General features: G+C 36.4%; 5 protein-coding genes across 6 annotated transcripts; 1 reads left to right on the top strand and 4 right to left on the bottom strand.

Annotated features, from left to right (window-relative positions):
- Nucleotides 1-322: 322 nt before the first annotated feature.
- LOC111800390 (potassium transporter 8) lies at nt 323-8612 on the bottom strand. 2 transcript variants are annotated; one of them, XM_023684069.2, is made up of 9 exons: nt 8474-8612; nt 4953-5061; nt 4395-4884; nt 4255-4308; nt 3062-3322; nt 2927-2979; nt 1858-1981; nt 1513-1767; nt 323-1433 (listed from the first exon to the last, which is right to left on the bottom strand). In XM_023684069.2, the coding sequence occupies exons 2-9, from the start codon at nt 4986-4988 to the stop codon at nt 379-381; spliced, it is 2328 nt and encodes a 775-aa protein (XP_023539837.2). In that variant the 5' UTR covers nt 4989-5061; nt 8474-8612; the 3' UTR covers nt 323-378. The 2 variants fall into 2 exon arrangements, with proteins under 2 accessions (XP_023539837.2, XP_023539828.2); XM_023684060.2 differs by lacking the exon at nt 8474-8612 and adding an exon at nt 5158-5350.
- Nucleotides 7405-9965, bottom strand: LOC111803664 (homeobox-leucine zipper protein HAT5-like). The gene is made up of 5 exons (XM_087126754.1): nt 9811-9965; nt 9342-9714; nt 9090-9223; nt 8474-8713; nt 7405-8023 (listed from the first exon to the last, which is right to left on the bottom strand). The coding sequence occupies exons 2-5, from the start codon at nt 9424-9426 to the stop codon at nt 7646-7648; spliced, it is 837 nt and encodes a 278-aa protein (XP_086982880.1). The 5' UTR covers nt 9427-9714; nt 9811-9965; the 3' UTR covers nt 7405-7645.
- Nucleotides 9966-13710: 3745 nt separating this feature from the next.
- LOC111803230 (2-methylene-furan-3-one reductase) lies at nt 13711-15827 on the top strand. The gene is made up of 4 exons (XM_023687549.2): nt 13711-14114; nt 14673-14996; nt 15092-15251; nt 15335-15827. Exons 1-4 carry the CDS (start codon nt 13905-13907, stop codon nt 15601-15603), a joined length of 963 nt encoding a protein of 320 aa, XP_023543317.2. The 5' UTR covers nt 13711-13904; the 3' UTR covers nt 15604-15827.
- On the bottom strand, nt 15618-18520 carry LOC111803224 (RNA exonuclease 4-like). The gene is made up of 7 exons (XM_023687542.2): nt 18495-18520; nt 18263-18414; nt 18063-18193; nt 17140-17363; nt 16856-17068; nt 16706-16786; nt 15618-16124 (listed from the first exon to the last, which is right to left on the bottom strand). Exons 1-7 carry the CDS (start codon nt 18518-18520, stop codon nt 15881-15883), a joined length of 1071 nt encoding a protein of 356 aa, XP_023543310.2. The 3' UTR covers nt 15618-15880.
- Nucleotides 18521-21254: 2734 nt separating this feature from the next.
- LOC111803217 (GDSL esterase/lipase At3g27950) lies at nt 21255-23561 on the bottom strand. Its single transcript, XM_023687529.2, has 5 exons — nt 22981-23561; nt 22599-22799; nt 22315-22487; nt 21712-21979; nt 21255-21636 (listed from the first exon to the last, which is right to left on the bottom strand). Exons 1-5 carry the CDS (start codon nt 23519-23521, stop codon nt 21383-21385), a joined length of 1437 nt encoding a protein of 478 aa, XP_023543297.2. The 5' UTR covers nt 23522-23561; the 3' UTR covers nt 21255-21382.
- Between the last annotated feature and the right edge of the window lie 191 nt (nt 23562-23752).

The following is a 23752-nucleotide window of genomic DNA, read 5'->3' as shown; positions in this document are numbered from 1 at the left end:
AAAATGTTTTTTGTGAAGCCCATCACGTGCCTTTCCATTTCAGATCTCAATTATTATGTGTGGAATAATATTAATAACAGTAATACACCTCTAATCTTTCTCTCTCAAAGAATGTTTTCTTTGAAAAATCTATTAATTAATCTTTGATGGTCAAATTGTACTTCAACCAAAGTATATATATATATAAAATTCATGTTTTTTTTTCAAAATTTTCAAAAATTATGTAATTAATCTAATTAAGAGACTAAAATATATTTAAATGTATTTAATAAATCCCTAAACTTTTAAATTTGTGTAAATACGGGCGAAATCTCAAAAGCTATAATTCAACGGTTCATAATTGTTTCAGATTTAATAAATGTCAAAAGCTACAATTGTTTAAACATAATAAACCATACCAACCTCAAGAGTAGAAGCATTAGGAATACTCAAAGCATAAGATGGGCCTCTTGAGTTTTTCCTCAAGAAATCATACCCATAATTAAGCACAACCTTCTTCATCCAACCTGATCCTTTCTTTGCCTTCACATATGAATGTCCCATTATGAATGCCATTCCTGCCTCCCTTGCTTCCATCAACTCTTGCAGCTCTCTCCTCGTATCGACATCCATTTTCGTACTTTCGGGTAGAACGAATCTTACTCTTTTCTTCCTCAATCTCTCCGACCTTATCTCTGAATTGCTGATGATCGGCAAAGAACACGATTCGTTTTCACACATTTGTATACCGTTTAGTTGAGTTGATGAAGTCCCAATCACTCTCATTCTTTCGTTGTCGTCATTGTCGTCCAAGTCCTCGTGTCTGAAAGTGTTGCATTCTGTTTTCTCGGATCGGATGAATTCTGCAATGCTGCAGGCAAGGTCTCTCTCGAATTCCAAGTCGTCCTTGTGCACATCACGGTAGCCATATCGTGCAATGCAGCGGTAGAGTCGATACTCCTTTGGCCCAACTCTTCCTACCAAGAACCTTTCCTCAGGTCTCACATGAGGCATTGTGACAGATTTGATGCAGAGGAAGACTAGAATTTGGTGGAAGGCTGGAACGTTTGTGACAAAATGAGAGAAAATGGAAGGGATCCCTGAAACGAGTTCGGTATGTACAAGGCCGATCCCCCGAACCCGAACGATCCCGATTTTGGGACCTATACCGAGGAGCCAATTTATAGGGACTTTGTTTTCAACATCAGCCTCATATTTCTTTAGAGTGCCATAGTGCCAAACATACATAACCACAAGGAATGTCAGTGAAAGTGCAATAGGAACCCAAGCCCCTTCAAAGAACTTCATAAGAGAGGCAGAAAAGTAGAGAGCTTCTATGGAGCCAAAGAAGACTAGGAAGGCTATGGCTAGGAAGACACTTTTATGCCAACATAACACAATAACAAGTGACATTAGACACGTCGAGACTAGCATAACGGTAATAACTGCCAACCCTGAATGATAAACAAACAGACCGACATGTCGTTAAGTTCAAGAAACAGATGATAAAAAGTATTAGCAATGAACAAATACCTGCTGCATTGCCCAAGCGTTCTGTCTCTCGAAATCCAATGGTAACAGCTAAACATAATATCATTAGTATCCAGTTGATGAGGGGAATGTAAATCTGGCCATGTATTTTCGAAGACGTATGAACGATCTTTACTCTTGGAAAACAACCCAAAGAAGAACATTGTTTGATGATCGAAAACGTGCCCGTGATGATTGCTTGACTGCCCACAACTGCTGCAAGTATTGCTATTGCAAGAACAGGCCATCTTACTCTCTCTGCAAAAAGACATAGGGAGCTCCTTACATTACTTCATATTGGCCTATTTGGTTCAACTAAAAAGAAAGATAATACTAAAACCAACCTACCAGGAACAGAAACATAGAATCCGATTCGATAATCGTTGTCGAGATGGTGATGCTTAGAAAGATAAGCAGCTTGTCCCATATATGCAAGAACTAAGGATGGATAAACCACAAAAGTGAAAGCAAGCTGCAGCATTGTGACTTATTGTTACGAAAACATTGAAATATTGTGCTCGTGACCTGAAAAGCTAAAGAGTATTGAGGATTATTGAGAGGAGTAGTCCTACATTGGCTAATTAAGAGGAAGATCATGGGTTAAAGTAAGGAACAGTCTCCATTGGTATGGGGCCTTTTGGGAGAACCAAAAGCAAAGCCTTTAGAGCAAGCTCAAAGTGGATAATATCATACCATTGTGGAAGATCATGATTCCTAACATGGTATCGGAGTCATGCGATTAACTTAGGAATATCAATAGAATCCTCAAGTGTCAAACCAAGAAGTTGTGAGTCTCGAAGGTGTAGTCAAAAGTGACTTAAGTGTCGAATAAAGGGTGTACTTTGTTCGAGGGATCCACAAAAGGAGTGGAGCCTCTCAAGTGTCGAACAAAGTTATACTTTGTTCAAGGACTCCAAAGAAGGAGTTGAGTATCAATTAAGGAGAGGCGTTCGAGAGCTCTAGAGAAGGAGACCTCAGGGGAGGCTCTATCGTGTGCTCTATTCCCGGTTGAGGAATCGGAAAGGGGCGAAAGACGACTTGATGCCCCCGAGTCAAAAACTAATTGATTTCTACTCTTCGATCTATCTTCCGGTTAAGATAAGAAAAGCGGGGAATCTACTAAACGAATAAGTGTGCAGTATTGATCCTTCGCCTTATACTGATTTCACTCTTCATTCGAGTTCACTACTGAACCTGAACCCATTCGTTCGAAGGGAGGATTGTTGAGGATTATTAAGAGTAGCAGTCCCACATTAGCTAATTAAGAGGAAGATCGAGGGTTTATAAGTAAGGAACACTATCTCTATTGGTATGAGGCCTATGGGATAACCAAAAGCAAAGTTACGAGAGATTATACTCAAAGTAGACAATATCATATCATCGTGGAAGCAACGATTGTTTTGCTTCAGATTAGTACCTTGATAGAAAAAGGTGAGAAGTGTCCAAGATCAGCAAACATAGCTTCCGAGCCTGAAAATCATAATCGACCATATCAGAAACAAAGGAAACAGACGTAAAGAATTGATTGCGGTTGGATCTAACATCATCGTACCCGTTATACACAAGAGGACTCCGCCCAACGCCATCCAACCTTGCCTTTTGGTTTTTTTCAAGAACTTATACATGTAATATGGGGAGAGTGCTTTGTAAACAAGAGGATTCCAATAGAAGATATTGTACAAACCAATGGCACTGATGCATAGAAGCCATACAATTACAACTGGAGCAAACAGGAACCCGACCCGATGCGTGCCGTAATGTTGCAATGCAAACAAGAATACCAGAATGGCACATGCCAGAGGGACTTTAATATCTGCAAGAGAATGGAACGTTCTTCTGAATCAAACACCAAAAAATGTTACTTAAAAGTAAATGTCATTTCATATGATCCAAATCTTGCCTTCATTTGTGCAATGTTTATGAGCATTCAGAGTTGCTACCAAATAGTACGACAAAAGCAAGAACTAGCAGACTCCACCAAACCATTTTACAAATTTGATCATCTTATTCAAGATTATATCTAACCGAACCAGCAATTCTACTCATCGACTTCTAGCATTTGAGAAGATATCGAATCTAGAATTTTAATATAACAGCCCAAACTTACCGCTAACAGATATTGTTCGTTTTGGCCCATTACGTATCGCCATCAACCTCACAGTTTTAAAACACATATACTAGGGAGAGGTTTCCACACCCTTATAAAGAATGCTTCGTTCCCCTCTCTCCAATCAATGTGGGATCTCACAATCCACCCCATAGGAGCCAGCGTCCTCGTTGGCTAGCAAATATTATCCGCTTTAGCCCGTTACGTATCGTCGTCAGTCTCATGGTTTTAAAACGCGTCTATTAGGGAGAGGTTTCCACACCCTTATAAAGAATACTTCGTTCCCCTCTCCAACTTATGTGGGATCTCACAATCCACCCCCTAGGGGCCAGCGTCCTCGTTGGCTAGCTCTGATACCGTTTGCAACAGTTCAAGCCCATCGCTAACAGGTATTGTCCGCTTTAACTCGTTACGTGTCGCCGTCGGCCTCACGGTTTTAAAACGTGTCTATTAGGGAGAGGTTTCCATATTCTTATAAAGAATGTTTCGTTCGCCTCTCTAACCAATGTGAGATCTCACATGTTAATACAAAGATAATACAAAAGCTAATACAGATCAATTGGCCTCCATTGGAAACAGTAGATGCAGATCCATCAAGGTATCACAAAATTCAGGGATGAACTGAAAAAGAAACTTACATTGGTGATGTTCCTTAGCCATGGATAACTCAACCCCTGACACAGCTGAAAAGACTGCAAAATATGAACAAAAAACAAAAACCTCCCAACTTAGAATAACATTTTTGAATCTAATAAAACATAAAAACCAAATCAGCCACCTGAAATTGCTGGTGTGAGAACTCCATCACCGATAACCATGCAAGTCCCAATCAAGGCAAGAACAAGCAAGATTCTCTGCAAAACTTTACATTTCTCCAGAGTTGATTTCAAACAAGAACTGAAACTAAAATTACTAGTGGGTTCAGGTGTATCTCTTTTATAAGCAGAAAGCTCCTCATCTGCAAGCTGGTGATTTGGAAGGGAGCTAAGGCGAGCATGGCGGCAGAGCAGTGAATACAGAGCAAAAGTTCCCCCTTCGCCATTATCATCAGCTTTAAGAACTATGAACACATATTTAAGTAAAGGGATAAGTGTCAAAGTCCAAAACACAAAGCAAAGAACCCCATAAACCTCCTCATTCGTCTCAGAGTGCTGAAGGTTTTCTGCAAAAGTGCTTGTGTACACATACAGCGGAGAAGTGCTCAAATCCCCATAAACAACCCCCAAACCCTGATAAGCCAAAGTGAAAATTGTCCTCCATGAATCCCTCTGCAACAAAATAAAGCCAAGAAGATCAGATTTCGAGAACCATCTGTTGAAATAACAGATGAAAATACCTTTTCAGGACAACCCCAGATCAAGTTCGGATCCATTAAGGCTAATTCAGAGGAAAAATGTCCCAAAATTGAAGCAAGGAAGCTTTCTGGTCAGTTGCATGGAGGAAAACTGCAAAAGAAAATGCAGACAAGCAATGAACAATGAACAATGAACAATGAACTTAATGAGCTCAATCTGAGAAACGTGGGTACTGTATCAACTAACATGCATTGTGATTGAAAAGCTTAAAATTCCTTCGCAATGATAGCAATGGAAGAATGAAAAGAAAACTGTGAAAGCAATGGTTGTTCAGAATTTATTATGTGGTTTGATTGGCTGAGCTTGATTCAAGCTTTTTTTAATGAATAAAGTATCATAGTTTGTTAGAATTTACGATCCATTTTGTTTCTCAGTTACTGCAATAACTAAGCTTGGGAAAAGGAAATTTTTTAAACATGGTGGAATCAATTTTTGTTAGAACATATTGATTGTGCAAGTAACACGTTCTTTGTTTGTTTTTAATTTCTGTAAGTTTCTTGTTTGTTTGTTTGAAAAGTAGGAAATAAATACATTGGTGGATAATCCTTTCTTTTGTTTGTTTTCTATTATTTTATTCTTTTTAGATAATTCAATATACAAATATTCATTTATTTCGAAGCAACGTGTCAAATTTCTTGTCAATTTGAACGTAGCTCGGGTAATTTAGTCAAAGATAATCTCAACCAAGAAGGTAGAGGTTCCAATATTTCAGTTCCTCCATTGTTGAACTAAAAAAACATATCAAATTTCTTTTATCTAGTTGTCCACTTCATTCACTAACAAAATCAAGAAAGTAAAAGCAAATAAAATCGTTGAAGAAAAGAAGAAATGCATGTGACTACTAACATGATTACCGATATCTCTTGATGAAGGAAAAACGGTCAACTTTAATTAGTTGACCATTTTAAGAGAAATGAGACCAAATAGCAAAATTCAATAATTTCAATATATCGATGCGAGTAGAAGAATTGATGATCAGGGGAGAAAAATAATGAACATAAAAAGAAAAACGATAACTATTTGCTTGATACAATACAAATATACATTCAAAATGTCGTAAAGTCGAACGGTGATATTAGTTGAGAAGCTGATCATGATTTTCTCCAATAATTTATTTTCTTACAAAAAAAAAAAAAAAAAAAAAAAAAGTAGAAATTTCAAAACACTATTCCAAAGCACATGTCAAGGGGTGGAAATAGGGTCCTACAATACACATTCTTTTTAGTACTTTGGACAATGCCAATACTATTTTATTTTTACATATATAATCAATTATCAAACTTAATTAGATTACTAATATTTATAAAAAAAAATTCTTTTCTTACTTTCCGGTCTTCTAAATTTGAGTCATAACGTGTAACTTAATAATATATTATTCATATGTGAACTGTTAGGTCCATTTCCATTTTTCAATAAGGATGTAAATACAAAATCCTATTCTTACTGTTTGTCGGTCGTATGCTAAGTTATAAAAAGATCTCAAAATTCAAAATTTTGTACGATCTCATATTGGTTGGAGAGAGGAACGAAACATTTTTATAAAGGTGTGGAAACTTCTCCCTACCCGGTGTGCTAGCAAAGATGTTGGAGCTCGAAGGGATAGATTGTGAAATTCCACATCGATTGGAGAGAATTACAAAGGCGATATGTAACAGGACAATTTCTATGAACTAAGGACAATTTCTATGAACTGAGATGATGAGTTCGAGGTAGGAATCTAGCCACCATTCACTGTTTGGGGACCAAAACCACTATTCACTGTTTGGCCACTCAATTCCTTTGCCGGGTTCTTTGGCTTTGGAGGTATTGGGAGTCTAAATTAAAGAAGAAGCAAGGACTATGAACTGAGATGAGTTCAAAGGTTGGAATGTAGCCACCATGGCCATGAAGTTACATCCTTTCAGCTACCTTTTTTGTCATCTTTCCAACAGCAACCCTCATTTAATTTGCAGCAAACATGACCCTTTTCATTTAATGTCTTTCCTGTTTCATTAGTCAAGGTGGGGAGAGGAACAAGCTAGCATTTGTCTTTGTTCTTCTGAAAAAAATGGGTTTAGAGGGATTCATCTATTCAAATACAATGAATTCGGATGTTGTTCTTTGAGATCTCGTGGCACAGAAAAAGGATATGATATACACTATTTGATTCTCTACAATTCTCGAACACATGATCTTATAATACTTATATGTTACACCCCATATCCAGGATTTGAAACCAAAATCAACACTTGCATGTCCCGACATTTCCCTACGAGATTATCATGTTACTTATTTCTCACTTCTAAAAGTGAAAAACTATCCGATATATCAACATGAGTCCTTTCAACATGTTTTGTTCTTAATCACGTGCTTTCTAAAGTGCCCAACTAACGCCTTAGACGGAAATGCAAAACAACCCAAGGGAGCTCTTAAAAGATGAACACATTGAGGGTGTGAAACGAAAAAGAAAATTCAACATTACAAAGATTTTTACAACTTGGCCAGTCCTGAAGGTGCCCAACTAAGGCCTTAACACAGAACAACATTGTAATGGTACAAGATGTAAGTTTTATCCATACACATACATTAACTAAGGAATATTCACACTAGCCTTAACCTTATTCATCTGTATCAAACAGTAAACCTTATATTATAGTTCCACCCAACTACATATCGAGATGATTCGAACGTTGCATTACGACGTCCAGTCCCACCAGGTCAAAGGCTCTACCTCATTCGTCTGCTGATCGTCTGTTGTATATACGGCTGAGAAGTAACCCTGACCATCGTCACTTCCATCCTCCTCCTCCGAGTTCATTCCAAAAACGGGCAAAACACAGCCATTATAGTCATTGCTCAGGAGGTACGAATCCCCACTGTCTAAGAGATGAGGACCGTCCTCGTCCAGCACGGCACTTCCATTGCTCCTGCAACTATGGTGGTCCTCAATCTTCATACTATGTTGCACAACAGGAACAAGGATTTGGTGTTCCAAAAATGGCTCGGATTTCTTAGCTTGAAACGAGGATTCAACCACTTCCTTAGCTAGAAGTTTCTCAGATAAAGAAGCTACCTGAGTTCAGAAATTGAGCATGCATAAGAGACTGGTAGGTATGTAACAATACTGAGTCCCTATGAAAGTAACCCATATATTCTCTCAATCCTTGGAATTGGGTTATGAACCTATGCCAGATTAACTTCTCGTGCCTAAAAAGTCGAACTCAACTGTACGACCACAAGTTTACAAGACGTCCTTAGATTAAATGTGACTAAGAAACTTGTAAGATTAACTCGAAACTACAGAGTCATCTTAAGAAACTAAGATAAATGGCCACCATCCTAAAGGTTTACAAAGAATTCTACTTAAACTTATGTCACGTCAAAGACAGTTTTCAGCATCTACAAAACTTGGCATAAACATATGAAAGGTTTATGGACAATTAATAACAGTTCAGAAGCAAAGGTAAAATCTCCACTGTAAAACCAAAGTGCCAAAATGACAAACTACAGTGGGGATAAATACCTCGGCTTTGAGCCTTTCATTCTCCTTGACAACAAAGTCATAGCTCGAACGAAAGGAATCATATGAAGATTTGAGAAGATCATAGTCCCTTTCAAGCTGCTTTGTCTTCCATCGAGCTCGGCGATTTTGAAACCACACAGCCACTTGCCTTGGCTGCAGACCCAGTTTGTTTGCTAGCTCAGTCTTGCGCTCTGGCTCCAGTTTATTTTCTGATTCAAAACTAATCTCCAGCAGATGCACCTAATCGTTGGCCATGAATAAGGGTTGACCAGCAGTAAAGATTGTTATAAAAATCTAAGGTGCGCAGTCTCAGTAATTAATAAGAAATGGAACATTGAAGGATAAAAAAAATAAGTACAATAAAGAAAACCAGAAACAGAACAGAACACTCAAAATGAACTTGATATTGTACCCAATTACACTAGCCATGTACACGATTCCCCTGTGGGAATTTTCCTTTAGCATTTTATCTAGAGAAAGAGTGAAGTTTCATAATCTAAGAACGATGCTTAATTTTTTCTCATCACAGAACTTGCTAACAATGAGATCAGCATTGATTCGAAACAATTAATGAAATAAATGCGCTATATTATCAAAACTAGAATTGCTTGAATACCTGCTCTTGAGTTAGCCGGCGCTTCTTCTCAGGCGGTTGGTCATCGTAGTAGTCGTCGTCGAACAGGTCATCCGGTGAGCTGAAAAAGGGTCGCCTCTTTGAAGTTTCCTCCATCCCCATCGCGAACCTTGGTCCTAACATTTGCAGAATCACAATTTAAAGAAATTTTATCTCGATATACTTATTAAAACCCCCTTCGAATGAAAAATTCATCAATTCCTCTACTAATCAGTGAACTAAAATGAAAATTACCACGAAGAACGGAATCGCCACTCCCGAAAAACAGCATGTTGCTGTGACCTGGAGACCGGTTGAAGATCAAACCGTCCGTCATCATCAATTATTCTCTAAAATCTGAAACAGGTATCGTGAACAGGGGATCACCAGCGATTACGGATTGGCCAGAGGAACACGAAATCGAGGGAGATCTTTATTAAAAGAAGAAAAGATTTAGATGGGGGTTTTTAATTTTCAGCGACAGAGCTGAAAATTAAAAAATCATGAGCTTGTGGCGGAAGAAGCTGGTACTCCACAGTAACCTAGCCGGTGTTCCCAATGGGGAAACACAAAACCCCATCACACCACCAGATCTGTTATTACCCAGCTCTTCGTCAGTCTCGAAAACCTGAGAAAAAACACGAAAACAAACCTCGAATCAGAGAAAAATCGAAGAACAAAATGAACACTAAAAGAAATAGAGAGATGGAAAAAGAGAGAATACGAATGTTTGATCAGAAAACAGGAACTCCGACGACCGGAAAATCAGTCCCAGAGCGGAATTGATTCAACGACGCACTGTGCAACCTCTGGTTGTTATCAGCGGGTAAACTTGATAGTCGGGGTCCGACCGCAATTTATAGTTCCCAATAATGTGAAAAGACCAGAATACCCCTACTGATTCGGCACCATCCTCTTGTAATCTTGGAATTTTTCCGTAACTACGAATAATATGTATAAATACATTTATTTTACAGACGACTTTTGCAGGTTAAATCTGAACCGTCCGATCAGAATTGTCTTGTCCATTAAATTTTGTGATATTAAAATGGGCTCCCATACAGATAAAATTAAAAAAGATGCCTTTTTTACCTCTCTATCCTTTCCTTTGTTGGTAACATATGTATTATTTCGCACGTGCAAGAGTTTGGTGTATAATTATAATAATAAGCTAAAATTTCATTTATTTTTCAAAGTAAATACTATATTGTTAATTTTATATACGATGAAATGGGGACTTAATTATTTTAAAAAAAATTAAAAAAAAAAAAAAGTGATTTCATAAAGACACAAATGAAATTATCAAAAGATTAGGGACCCATTTGAAAAAAAATGGTGTAAAAGTGGAAAATACCTTTTGTTTTAATGGAGGAAATTAGATAAGGATTTTAAATCCCAAAAATCAAACACGAAGAGTGGGAATAAAAAAGAAAAAAATATATATTCCAAAGTAAGAAATCAAAGAATTAAATAAAAGAAGCTTCAAAAGCATCTTTATTGGGATATTTTACAATTTTGAAGCCTTACGCTACATTAAAAATATTAAATAATAATGTTTTTAAAAAATATAATAACTAAGGAATGAATTCAATAAATGGCAAGATATAAATTTCAGGAATTTTTTTAATATAATTTCTCTGCGTTTTTTAATAAATCAAAAATCTTCCTATATTTACTTTTTTTAAAAAAATAAACCTTTTAATCTCTAAAATTTAAAAATAGTTGTCAAATAGTTCTTGAAATTCAAAAGGTTATATTTTAATTTTAATTTGATTCATAACTTTTAAAATATTATATTCTTCCCTTAAATTTTGAATTAATTATTATATTTTAAGATTTTTTATTTTTATTCTCGAGTTTTTATCATTAATACTTACTTTTAATTTTTTTGGTGTTAGATTTCTGTTAATTAATTAAATAGTATGATGTACAAATTTTAATTAATTTTAATAGGAATGAAATTTTTTATTATAATTAATTTAAAAGAGTTAATCTAATTAATAAAAAATTAACATCAATGATAAATTAAAAAAAAATATAGAGGAACTAAATAGGAATTAAACTCAAAACTTTAAAATTAAAATTGAAAATTTGAAACTAAATAAAAGCTATACTAAAAACTCGAGAATAAAAAATTTACTCGTTCAAAAAAAAATTATATTTATATATATAGAGAGATATATATATATATAAAAGAATAAATTCTTTTATATCATTTTCTTTACGGAAGTTTCGTAAAATTGTATTTTTTGCCCATACCGTATGCAAACCGTGTTTCATCGAGGAGAATTTTTTTTAGTATTGAGAGAACCAATTAATTTATATCATTTTTATTTAAAAAAAAACTATATTCATTTTATTATATATATATATATATAATAATGCATTTTTATTAGTTTATTTCACCCATCCGTTTATATCAAAATAAATAAAAGATAGAAAAAATTGCATGATATCTTTTATAAAAAACTAAATAATTATCCAAACTTGATGGACTGATAAACAATTTATAAATAAATTTAAAAAAAAAAAAAAGAAGTGATTAGTTATTGGACGTTGAAGAGTAATATGAAAAGAATTTTAGGATGAATTGATATTTGTTTGAATGGAATAAGGTTTTATTGTGAACGTGGATCCAAATTTACAAAGAGGGAAGGGATTAGGGTATGGTACGTAGTAGTAGTAGTGGAGAATGTGGTGTTCATAAGATAAACTTCACTCAAGTAATTCGATTTCGATTGTTACACAACATTATAATATAATTTGAATGTACATGTGTTGAATGTTGATTTGGTGGTGAATTTGAAAATGAAGAAAAAAAGAAGGCATTTAATGATGGTGATGGGTGTCTCCTAGATTCCCTATATTGGATGAGTATTAAACAAGAATTCAAAGATTGGTCTAAAATTAATTATACATCTTCTTCTTCAACCCAACATTCATATCTAAATATTCTTTGGGTTCCTTTTTCTTTATGAGTTGGTGAATGGAAACCCATACATTTCCATATTCACTCCTCCAATTAAATTCATTCAAATATTTGTTCCATCTTTAGTGGGTATTAACACCATGATTAGTCAATTTTACGTTTGGTTTCGATTCTCAATATTTTTATTTATTTTGGATTCATTTAATTTTTTTTTTCTTTTTCATACTTTATTTGATAGTTTTTTCCTCTCCTAAAATGTTTTTATTTATTGATTTTGGACTAATTTATTTAAACATTTATAAGTTAAAATTTAGACTAAATTAATTTTTAAAAACTATTAGTTTTGGATGAACCAATTAAAAAAAAAAAAAAAAAAAAAAAAAAAAAAATCCTCTATGAGTTTCTAAGGGTTTTATTAATACCCTCTAAAAAAAATTAATAACTTAAAAAACATATTTAATTTTTTTTAAAAGTTTAAAAATACCCCTATTATTAATATATTATTTTTTGAAGTAAGGTTAAAAAATTTAGAGATAATCTATAAAATGTTGATAGACGATTTTTGACCCTATATTAACGGTAATAATTTTTGCGAATTTTTTTATAAAGTTGAAGGCGTTAATATTACTTTTAAAATTACATAGGTATTTAATACAGTAGAAAATTGAAGGATGGTAATGAAACTTTTTAAATTTTAACGCTATTAAAAGTTTAAATGTATTTTTGAAATAAAATATTAATAATTTACCGGTAAGAATATTTTTGTAGACTTCTTCAAAAATTTAAAGTTATTATTGACACTTTTAAAGGTATTTACTTTTATTAATTTAGCCTAAAATGATGTCCAAGATACTAACAAATTAAAATTTTATATTTTAATAATTTTGTTTTTAATAGATTTGAACTTTTTGGAATGAATTTTTGGTATTTTCTTTTTAATTTATAGATCTATCATATATGAAATTAAGAATTTAAGATTTTATTAGACACCATTACATTAGATACGTTATTTTATATTTAATTATTTGTTAACTTAAAAATATTAAATAAATATGTAGAGACCTGATAATAAATTAAACAAAATTAGCTTACAAAAATATTAAATAAATCTTAACTTTCGAGATTTTATAATTGGTATAAATAGTAAATTAAAAAAAAAATTAATTGTTACGGTATTCTAAAACCTTCATAAATAATCTTTACAACACGAATGAAAATTAATATTAACGGTTGAGTTATGGTTTGGTTTAGTAAGAAAATGAATAAAAAAACACCCAAATTTACTTATAAAACTATTATTTGATAAAATATTAAATATTTTAAGATATCATTTTTTACGTAATAAATCTTTTTAAATTTATTTTTTATACACCCGAAGATGAGGGGTATATAGACTGAGAGCAATCTTGAAAATAGAATAATTAAAAAAGTTTAAAAGAAAAGTTATTACATATACCAATAATGCACGAAGTAAATTATTTTAAAATAAAAATATTCATGGAAGTTTATTTTTGAAAAAAGAAAAAAAAAACAAAATATTATAAATGAATGACTAAGGCTGACACACGCATTTATATTTAATATATATATCGACGAAGATCATTGATAATTAAGTCATATTCCATAAATATATGAATATACTTTTCAAACTGTTTCCTTTCAAACTGAAAATTATTCAATTGGGTCCAAATCGATAATCAAATTCAAAGACCTAAGATTCATATGGGATTAATCCGATGATCCAGACCCGAAACGTGCACAATTGTTCATCGACTCCTGAGGCCTCCGCCGACAATAAATACTAGACCCCTTTCCGCCTCAGAAATTTCCATCTCGCTTTCAATAAATCGCTTTCAATTGGGTTTTCTTCTTCCCTCTCCATCCCATCCATGGCTGCTCCTTCTGTTCCCACCCACATGAAGGCTTGGGTCTACCATGATTTCGGCAACACTGCCGATGTTCTTAAACTCGATTCCAATTTCCCGGTTCCTCAAATCAACCAACACCAGGTCCTCGTCAAGGTCGTTGCTGCATCTCTCAACCCCATTGATTACAAGAGGATCCATGGAAGTTTGAAAGCTTCTAACTACTCCCCTCCGGTCAGTTATCATTCTTTCTCCCTCTCTTTTTCTTTTGATTTTACATGGGTTGTTTTATTTTGATCTGAGCTTTTCTGGGTCTGTTCTTGATTTTGCATGCACGATACCATCTGATCTGGGTTGGGTTAAGGTCTTTTTCATCAGGACATATTGTGTAGTTCTTTCTGCCGTTTCTCATATGATCCTGAAGAAATTCATCTTACACCCTGTTGCAAACATAGAATCCTCTGCATTAATGAGAATATCTTGGTATATCTGGAATCATAACATCTTTGAGATTTTAGACTGAATCTCAAAGGCAAACCATTCGGATCAAAGTAGACAATATCATATCATTTTGTTAAATGTGGATTAACAATTGAATGGATGCAAAATCAGGGTAGCTTATTGAGATGATTTTGTTCGTCGACTAGCTTAACTAGTTATAGGTTAGAGATTCCAATCTTCGATGCTGTTGTTGAACTCAAATTGGTTTCTATAATTAATGAGATTGTGTGGAAGTTTGGGAACTAACATATTGTGTGTGTTCTTGTTCCTGTAATTGATTTGTTCTTACAGTCAGTACCTGGCTATGATGTTGCTGGTGTGGTGGTGAAGGTGGGAAGTGAGGTGAAAAAGTTCAAGGTAGGAGACGAAGTATATGGAGATATAAATCACAAAGCACTAGATAAGCCAAAGAACGTTGGCACTTTGGCAGAATATACTGCTACAGAAGAGACAGTTTTGGCTCTGAAGCCTAACAATCTGAGTTTTTTAGAGGCTGCCAGCCTTCCCCTTGCCATGGAAACTGCCTATGAAGGTCTCGAACGGGTTGGGTTCTCTGCTGGAAAATCGATCCTTGTTTTGGGAGGGGCTGGCGGAGTCGGAGCTTATGTTATACAGGTAAATGATATCTGTGCTGCTACATTCATTGTCTAATAAGTTTTGTTCTTCTTCATTGCTGGCTAATGTGATCTTGGTGTTTCTGTATGAGACAGCTCGCAAAGCACGTGTTTGGTGCGTCGAGAGTTGTTGCTACTGCAAGCACATCAAAACAGGAATTCTTGAGTTGCTTGGGAGCTGATCAGCCTATTGATTACACAAAGGAAAACTTCGAAGACCTTCCCGAGAAATTCGATGTAGTCTACGATGCAGTCGGTAATAGTTACACTTCTTCACCTGATTGTTAGTCTATGAGAAAATGTCTACAAGTGATCCATGTCTTGATTTTCAAACTGCAGGCCAGCCCAATAAAGCCGTTAAGGCGATCAAAGAAGGCGGGAATATCGTAAGCATTGCTGCACCAGTTGCAGAATTTCCAGATGCTTTCTTCCTTCTTACTTCAGATGCTGCCATGTTGGAGAAACTGAAACCTTACCTGGAAAATGGAAAGGTGAAGCCGATCATCGACCCCAAATCTCCATTCCCGTTCTCCGACACTCTCGATGCATTCGCCTATCTCGAAACCTCCCGAGCTACTGGGAAAGTTATGGTTTATCCCATCCCTTAGAAGCAAGTTTCTTAATCAGTTTTCTGTCACAATGCACCGGAGAAGAATCCTTGTTGTGTTTGGGAAAATAAGTTGTGTAAAATCTGCACACCATGTTTCTTGTTCCTCTTGTTTAATGTACATTGTTGTGATGTTTGCTGTTTTAGAGCTGGAACGGAATAGCTTTTGACCATAATTTTGAGAGTTTTATTTAAATTTGCAATGCATAAACACATTCTTCTCCATATTTATTACAAACTTATCATAGGATTTATGAACTATAATGTTTAATTAAGGTCTAATTAAGCTTGGAGTCCAAGCACCAGCAATAATAATCAGATCTTGAGACTTCCAACATCTGTTCTGGGCTCATCCTTTCAAGCTCAAATTGCTTCCAAATTCCAAAATTGTTCTTGTTTTGTGGGTCAGAAGCCAATGGATACTCCTCTATCTTGTGAACTTGGGATCTCATTCTCATGTACAACCTCATGGTCGCTACACAATCCTCGTAAGGATCTTTGTTTCCGTTTTGAATATCGTATCTGCATAAACAAACAACACCCGACTTGTTATCAATTTTCATTGTAATATATACAAAACTATTCGTTATATATCAAAGATGCGAATTTATCATACATGCAGGTGAAAAACGTGAAAAACACAATAAAGATCTACAACTTTCCCTTTTGGGCTTCTTTTCCTTTTGGGCTTCCCCTTAAGGTTTTAAAACCACCGTTTTGAAGGGGGTGTTTCGTTCTCCTCCCCACCTGATGTTCCAGGTTCGACCTCCTCGTTGGCTCTGATACCATTTGTAACGGGGTCAAGCCTATTGCTAGTAAATATTACGAGGTTTCCCTTTCGGGTTTCTTCTCAAGGTTTTTAAAACATATTTACTAGGGGAAGGTTTCCATGCTATTATAAAGAAAATTTCGTTCTCCTCCCAACCAACGTGGGATCTCCATTGCTCTAATTTGAAATTTATCAAACACAATCATAAAAAAGTTCGTCTTTTTCTTTATAAATTTTTAAACTTTTTATCGGAATGGTGAGATTTCTTGTATATAAAAAAAAAAAAAAAAATCAAGGATGAATTACGAGGTAGGTAGGGTTATGTGGAACTTGCCCAAGATAAGCTTGTGTTAGATAGTGGAGAGAATTGGTGAGCTTGCTTGTTTTCATCAATGGTGGATAGTAGGCAGTGTCCCTGTGAAAAATTCATATAAAAAAAACTAAAACCAAAGTTTCATATATGGAAAGAACTCAAAGTATGTACCTTATCATGAATGGTGGATACTCAATTTGCAAGCTTTTGAGGTGATCTCCCAAGCCATGACCCACAAGAATCCTTGCTTTCCCTCCCACCCCAGGTCGAATCTTCCACATCGGCTCACCATTGCACAGGATGTCTTCAATTTTCTTCTGAACTTGCTTCAATGGCATTGCATGATCCCTCATGTATTCTGGACCAACGCCCGTGGACTCCAACCTGCATATGATAATTCAAAAGATGAGCCCTTTGGGTTAGTTTAGTTCTAAAGTTGGGATGTGTTGTAGTACCTATAGTTTGTGATGGGGAGCGTTGGGTTGACATAAGTAGAGAAAATGATGGTTTCGTTTTCGTCAATCAGGCAGACCCTTGCGCATATATCTAACAACCCATCGCTGCCACCGCCCACCATTCTGCAAGCTAATGCCACTGCTTCATGGCGCCTCATGCGGCCGTTGTCGCTCGTCAATTTGTCACAAATTCCCATGTTGCGAAAACGGGCCATGATTTGACTCTGTAAGGAAGCAATTTTGATGTCAAATAAGAAATAAAACGCATTCAACCCAACAAGCACACACCACACATCACGGTACTGCTAGTAGATATTGTCTTTTTTATGCTTTCCCTTTTAGATTTTTCCTTAAAAGGCCTATGCTAAGGAAAGATTTTCCATGTGGCTGAGAGCCCTCACAGTCCAAGCAGCGCTCTACCACTGAGCTAATAGCCCGTCGTGCGGACTCCTGCTGGGGCCCGCTATGCCAAAAGCGAGAGAAACCCCATCCCTCTCTTTCTTTTTTCGCCCCCATTTTCACGTCCTTATAAAAGTTGCTTTGTTCTACTCTCCAAACGATGTGGGATCTCACGATCTACTCTCTTCAGGACCCAGCGTCCTCACTAACACTCGTTCCCTTCTCCAATCGTTGTGAGACCCCCCAATTTACCTCCTTGGGGTTAGTGTCCTTGTTGGCACACTGCCTCGTGCCAAACTCCTTTGGGAGCCTCCTTACTGGCACGTCGTCTCGTGTCTGACTTTGATACATTACTGTGAGATTCCACATCAGTTGAAAAGGAGAACGAAGCATCTTTTATAAGGGTGTGGAAACCTCTCCCTAATAGACACGTATTAAAAGCCTTGAAAGACAATATTTGCTAGCGGTGGACTTGAGCTGTTACTGTTGATGAAAAACAGTTTTGAAAAACATTTTTCACATACGTAATTTGGAGATCGAAGTTGACATCTTTCTTGGTGAAGCCTCAAGGTGTGAGGACTCTCAAAGATGGCTAAGCAAATTTTACATCCTCTCCTGCCGAATATGTTGTTGCATTCTTGCTTCGGCAAAGGCCCTGATGAAAGTAGTGTTTATAAGCTTAAATATCTTAATTTTAAAACTAAAAATGGAAACTTTGGCGTACCAATGAGATGTTCTCTGAGAGATTCAAAGGATCTGCAGTGTTTGTGGCAAAGGGAGCAAGTGGGTTCATGAAGTGAGTGAAACGAGAGTCTCATATGCTCTACCAAGTGCTCTATCTTGTTGAACTGCCTGAAGCAAGCTGCACATTTGTGCCTGCACTTTCAAACAATTATACACACTTTAACAAAACCCTCCAAAGAATGCTACAAATTAAGAGAGACAGAGAGAGAGACCTTAGTGTTTCAGATGGGTGATCCATATACGCTTGACTCAACCAAACCAAACCAAACCGAACCGAACTCTACTGATAAATGGTGGCAAAAGAGAAGGGTATTTATAACGGTGGCTCGGGTTCTCGAACGGGCAATGGCACTTGATTTTGCAGAGGGAAAGGGAGTTTGAGGTGAATATATAACCCTATTCTTCTCCTGGTTAGAAATGGAGTGATCCAGAAAGGGTTGGGTCCCATAATAAAGGAACCAGAATATTTGTATATATTCAGCTAGGGCTACATGCTGAGGATATGATCAAAGTCTCCATATTATTTATTCCTATATCACTTCCATCACAAGAAAATTAAAAAAAAAAAAAAAAAAAAGTAAAAAATATGCTAATTCTAGATTTTTATACATGAGCGCTCTTATTCGGTTAGTTATGACTTTTCGTTCGACATTTTAGTTGAGCATTCAGGACATAAGGGCTTGCAGAATTGTGAAAGTCCCGATCAACCCGTTCTACCATAAGTACCTCTGTATTAGGTTGAGTAGGGTTTGACAATCAATAATTGAAAAAATTCGCGCGTAGAAATTCAAGACCTATGATTCTAGTAGAACTGAAGAGAACAAAATTCTCATCGGTGTCTATAGCCCACAACTCATTTAAACATATATTCTCAACCAATACATCAAATGTTCGAAGCTTATTACCGGGTTGTGAACAATAATCGATGGGTTTTCAAATTTATACGGATCAAAGTTAACTTAATTTTTCCTTTCAATCCTAATTTCAAAATTGGTGAGATCATGAAATGAATAGGGAAAGTTATTTTAAGACTCTTTTGTGAGATTGATCCTTTTCCTCAGCACGTACGTGCATGAATGGAACCAACATGATAACTTCACTAAAGAAATAAATCAATAAAATATTGGAATACGTGTCTTTCTGAGAGGCACGAGTTGTCGAAGTAATAGCATTAGAAAGAGGTTTGAGCATTCGAGTAAATGAATGGTACACGAACGAACCAATCCTATAATAATATCTCTTATAGATTTTCTTAATAAATATATGAGTGAAGACAAAACATGTTAGAATAACGACAAGAAGACGTAAGGGAACGTCAGAAGTTATATTCAAATTAAACACATTTTATTCCTATTCTTTAACATTATTTGTAAAACAAAAAAAAATTCAAATATTCATATTCTTACCCTTTATCTGTCCAAAAAACTCTTTTTTTTTTACCTAAAGTAAGAAAATGAGAAATTTTGTTATCTTTTTCCTTTTTCATTCTATAAAAGTAAGAAACAGAATAACAAAAGGTAAAAGATTTAAATTTAATTTATCCTTAAAGTATACAAAAAAAAAAAAAAAAAAAAAAGTTGCAATTCAAATGGGAAGGAACCATTATTCTGTGTTGCTCTTTTTGTGGCTCACTGCCACTTACAGGTATCTTCCCAAGTCAACTCTATTTGCTTATCGAGGGACGGGACCAATATCATTTGTTATTGTCTACTTTGGGTATAAGCTCGTCTTACTTTTGACTTCACCCATGGATCTTGTTTTGGTTGCATTCCCATCGATTGCTTTTAGTTTCACTTAACGGGTCGGATATGAATAAAGATGAATGGAAGAATCTAGAAAATGAGAGGAAGTTGAGGGATTTTGACTTTGAAAAAGGTAGAGTGGGGATCAGTCAAATAGGAGATTCTTTGGGCTTGAAAAATAAATGTGAACCATATCAGCAGGGGATCTTGATAGGGATCCTTCTTTGAAGATACCAGGAAACAAAAAAGGTGAAAGAATAGTTGATGATCATGTTATTCGGTGCTCCGAGTTTATGGTTTTCAATTCAATGTAGAGAGATTCGACGTTGGTTGGAGAGGAGAATGAATCATTTCTTATAAGGATGTGGAAACCTCTCCCTAACAAATGCGTTTTAAAAACTTTGAGGAGAAGCTCAGAAGAGAAAGTCTAAAAAGAACAGGATCTGCTAGAGTGAACTTGAGCTTGGGTTGTTACAAATGGTATCAGAGTCAAACACCGAGTAATATGCCATCGAAGACCCTAAGCCTCCAAAGGAGTGGATGGTGAGATCCCACATCGGTTGGAGAAGAAAACGAACAGAAGCCTTCTTTATAAAAGTGTGGAAAGCTCTCTCTAACATACACGTTTTAAAAATCTTGAGGGGAAGCCCAAAGATATGCTAGCGTTACATAACGCTGAAAGTTGTTACACAAGGATGAGGAGATCATTATATACAAGAGTTTTCTTTATCATTCTTTGCTTGAAATCTTCAACTTGACACCCTCCACGGATTATGAGATGGAGAGGACAACAAAGCATACATTAAAAGGGTATGGAAACTTCTCCCTAATAGACGTGTTTTAAAATCGTGAGACTGACGGCAATACACGAGTTAAAGCGGACAATATCTGCTAGCGATGAATTTAGGCTGTTACAAATGGTATCATACCCAGACACCAGGCAGTATGCCAACCCGGAGATATTGGGCCCTAAGGGAGGTGGTTGGAGGAGGAAACAAAGCATTCCTTATAAGGGTGTGAAAACTTCTCCCGAACAGACACATTCTAAAACCTTGAAGGGAAGTTCAGAAGGAAAACTCAAAGAGAGCAATCAATATCTACTAGCGGTGGGCTTGGACTATTACAACTTCTAAGGGCCTGTAATTTTTTGGAAGAAAAAATGGAGTACAAAGAAATGAGTGGTTGATAATAGATGACAAGAACTCCAAAACAAACAGGAAGCAAAATGAGTGGAGAATCACTTGACAACCACATATTATATTTTCAAAAGGTGTGGCTACAGTTCATGCTCACATGTTCAATGTTAAGCATTTTCTTGATATGAATCAACAAGTAATTCATCAAACTTACTGTCATTATCATACATCATGAGCAGCTTGACAAGCTTTATCAATCGACAATGGTGGGTCTGAAAATGAACCATTCAAAATATGGTTAGCAAGCCACAAGTTTGCAGCCTCAGAGTAGTGTATGCCATCCCAACTAACATGCTTTGATGGATCTTTGCAAGGATTATTCTCATAAACTGTTCCATTCACAACTTCTTTCTTCCCACAGTTAATATAAAAGCCATGAAATCTCCCACAGCAAAACTTCACTGGATTAACAAAACCTGCCACCAATTCCAATACTAAAGTTAACTTCCGATCGATATTTCGAATGGACATCGAGATAAAAAGGTGACAACCTTGCGCTTTTGCGTCGCTTATGAGCAGATATTTGGCTGAATACATGTCTACGTGTGTGATTCTAGCTTGAGGAAGCTTTTTCCTTAGCTCTAGCAGCAGATTCTTAAGCTGTCGGTTGAGTTCTCGAGCGACTTCATTTGCACTCTTCACGCACCCGACACTGTCTATATTACCTGGCCTCTTGTTATCCAGAATGGCAAAAGGCAGACATCCAATTGGACCTGTGTTATGCACCCAGAAATATCTTGCCCCTTCCTTGTACAGTTGCTGAAACATACACCAAAAAAGAACATCAGAGCTTTCATTAAAGTTTCTGGAAGTGTTTTTGTAATGACCTGATTTTCCGCACACACATTGGTCGGAGTCATCACTTAACAACAAAAAATGTATAATTTATGCATTTGTAACCGCCCAAGCCCACTGCTAGCAGATGTTGTTCTCTTTGGACTTTCCCTCGAGGTTTTAAAATGCGTCTGTTAAGGAGAGGTTTTCACACCCTTATAAGGAATGCTTCGTTCGCCTCTCCAACCGATGTGTGTGCGGAAAGTCGGGTCATTACAGTTTTTATGTGCACTGTTGAGTGAGTGATTTAGATTGCCTACTTCCACAGCTTCAGAGAATGTGTTTAGTATATCTGGAATTGAAGCTTTAACTTGTTCTTCTGATGAGTGTTGGAAACCGTAGGAGAGATCGTTCTGTGCGATATCGAACGTATATAGTGCCTTCGGAAACTCCTGGGGCCTCGCTATACTTTTCATTGGTAGAGATGTCCTGTCTGTCAACATGTAGCCAACATTTGTGTTAGAAAATTCATACAACAAAGAGAGGAAGCTCTGTTCTATTCTGAGAAGTGTAATGTGCAAAGAATAATTATTGAGAAACTGACTGTTGGAGCGGAGTCGATTGTATAGATAGGTCGAGCGGGATTTGAATTGGATGAACTGTGATACTTGGAGGCCGAGATGAAAAGGGCTGTAACCACCGGGACGAATCGACGAACCTCCTGTTGCAAAGTTAGCTCCATGCCTAAAGCTTGTTCCTACTGAGTCCAGATATGCACTCAGATATGGAAATTTCAGCTTCTCAGCTGCAGAAGAATCACACAAATCATAAGAGCTCAAAATGGAGTTAATTCAACTATGATTTTGAGTTCAAGAATAGGTGGATGCCAGTTGAATTGTGGTTCTTATTGAGCTATGATTTACAGTGTAAGTAATTTGTGCATAACCTTCACAAACAGAGAGATATGAACAAATTTGGTAAGTTACCAATGAAGTCTATAATGAGACGGCCATCACAGGCCCTCCCAGAAGGATGTCCAAAGAAGGTTAAGCCATTAGGTGACTGAATCACATTGAATGCAGCCGATATTCCTCCAGTGTCCGAGTTTGAGTCGCCGAAGTTGTACACAGCCGGAAACCCACAACCGGAGCCGCTGCCGCCAGCCAACGCCACCGTTCGTCCCACTAAACCCAGAAACAGAAACACCAACACACGACGGAGCTTAAGTGGGTCCATAATTTTCCACCACGCTAAGCAAAAGCAATGCCTCTCAGACTTTGAATGGTTTGATAGGCAACTTGTGATAATGGGAAGTAGCGGCGCACTGAGACGAAATGAGCGGAGAGTGGATTTTAGATGGATTGAATTTGGAGAAGGGTACGACATAGAGGGGCCACAAGCGTGGACAAAGGAGAAGAAAATTGAACATCCTTGTTCTACGCATGGGTTGTCCTGACATAGTACAACAGATCTTTGTATTTTTCTGAACATGTTAATCTTCTTCGCACATGACAGGGATTTGTCCATGACCAAGAAATTTCCGACCCCAAGAAAACACTCCTGTTGTAATGGACTTAGCTAGGAGATATGGTCCAATTTGGGCTCTCCTTCTCTTCAAGTTTTTAAAACATGTCTGCTATTGAAAGATTTTCACACCCCAATACGTTATTCTCTTCTACAACTAATGTGAAATCTCACAATTCACCCCTATTCGGGCCCAGCATCCTTGCTAGCATTCGTTTCTCTCTCCAATCGATG

This window comes from Cucurbita pepo, chromosome 1, assembly GCF_057944985.1.
Source record: "Cucurbita pepo subsp. pepo isolate OVF chromosome 1, ASM5794498v1, whole genome shotgun sequence".
Taxonomy (NCBI): Eukaryota; Viridiplantae; Streptophyta; class Magnoliopsida; order Cucurbitales; family Cucurbitaceae; genus Cucurbita; species Cucurbita pepo.
Note: the sequence above shows the minus strand (reverse complement) of the source record. Positions and strands in the feature narration are given on the sequence as shown.

Coding starts and splice junctions, on each gene's coding strand:
- LOC111803664 (XM_087126754.1), bottom strand. CDS start 9,426: ATGATGACGGACGGTTTGATCTTCAACCGGTCTCCAGGTCACAGCAAC. Junction 9,224..9,341: donor TGGCGATTCCGTTCTTCGTG/GTAATTTTCATT, acceptor TGCAAATGTTAG/GACCAAGGTTCGCGATGGGG. Junction 8,714..9,089: donor GCCGGCTAACTCAAGAGCAG/GTATTCAAGCAA, acceptor GCCAACGATTAG/GTGCATCTGCTGGAGATTAG.
- LOC111803224 (XM_023687542.2), bottom strand. CDS start 18,520: ATGGATCACCCATCTGAAACACTAAG. Junction 18,194..18,262: donor TCTCAGAGAACATCTCATTG/GTACGCCAAAGT, acceptor TACTTTCATCAG/GGCCTTTGCCGAAGCAAGAA. Junction 16,125..16,705: donor CTAACACAAGCTTATCTTGG/GCAAGTTCCACA, acceptor TTGTTTATGCAG/ATACGATATTCAAAACGGAA.
- LOC111803230 (XM_023687549.2), top strand. CDS start 13,905: ATGGCTGCTCCTTCTGTTCCCACCCACATGAAGGCTTGGGTCTACCAT. Junction 14,115..14,672: donor CTTCTAACTACTCCCCTCCG/GTCAGTTATCAT, acceptor TTGTTCTTACAG/TCAGTACCTGGCTATGATGT. Junction 14,997..15,091: donor TCGGAGCTTATGTTATACAG/GTAAATGATATC, acceptor TGTATGAGACAG/CTCGCAAAGCACGTGTTTGG.
- LOC111803217 (XM_023687529.2), bottom strand. CDS start 23,521: ATGGACAAATCCCTGTCATGTGCGAAGAAGATTAACATGTTCAGAAAA. Junction 22,800..22,980: donor TCTCATTATAGACTTCATTG/GTAACTTACCAA, acceptor ATTCTTCTGCAG/CTGAGAAGCTGAAATTTCCA. Junction 22,488..22,598: donor CAATCGACTCCGCTCCAACA/GTCAGTTTCTCA, acceptor ACATGTTGACAG/ACAGGACATCTCTACCAATG.
- LOC111800390 (XM_023684069.2), bottom strand. CDS start 4,988: ATGGATCCGAACTTGATCTGGGGTTGTCCTGAAAAG. Junction 2,980..3,061: donor AGTCCTCTTGTGTATAACGG/GTACGATGATGT, acceptor TATGATTTTCAG/GCTCGGAAGCTATGTTTGCT. Junction 1,768..1,857: donor ATTCTATGTTTCTGTTCCTG/GTAGGTTGGTTT, acceptor GTCTTTTTGCAG/AGAGAGTAAGATGGCCTGTT.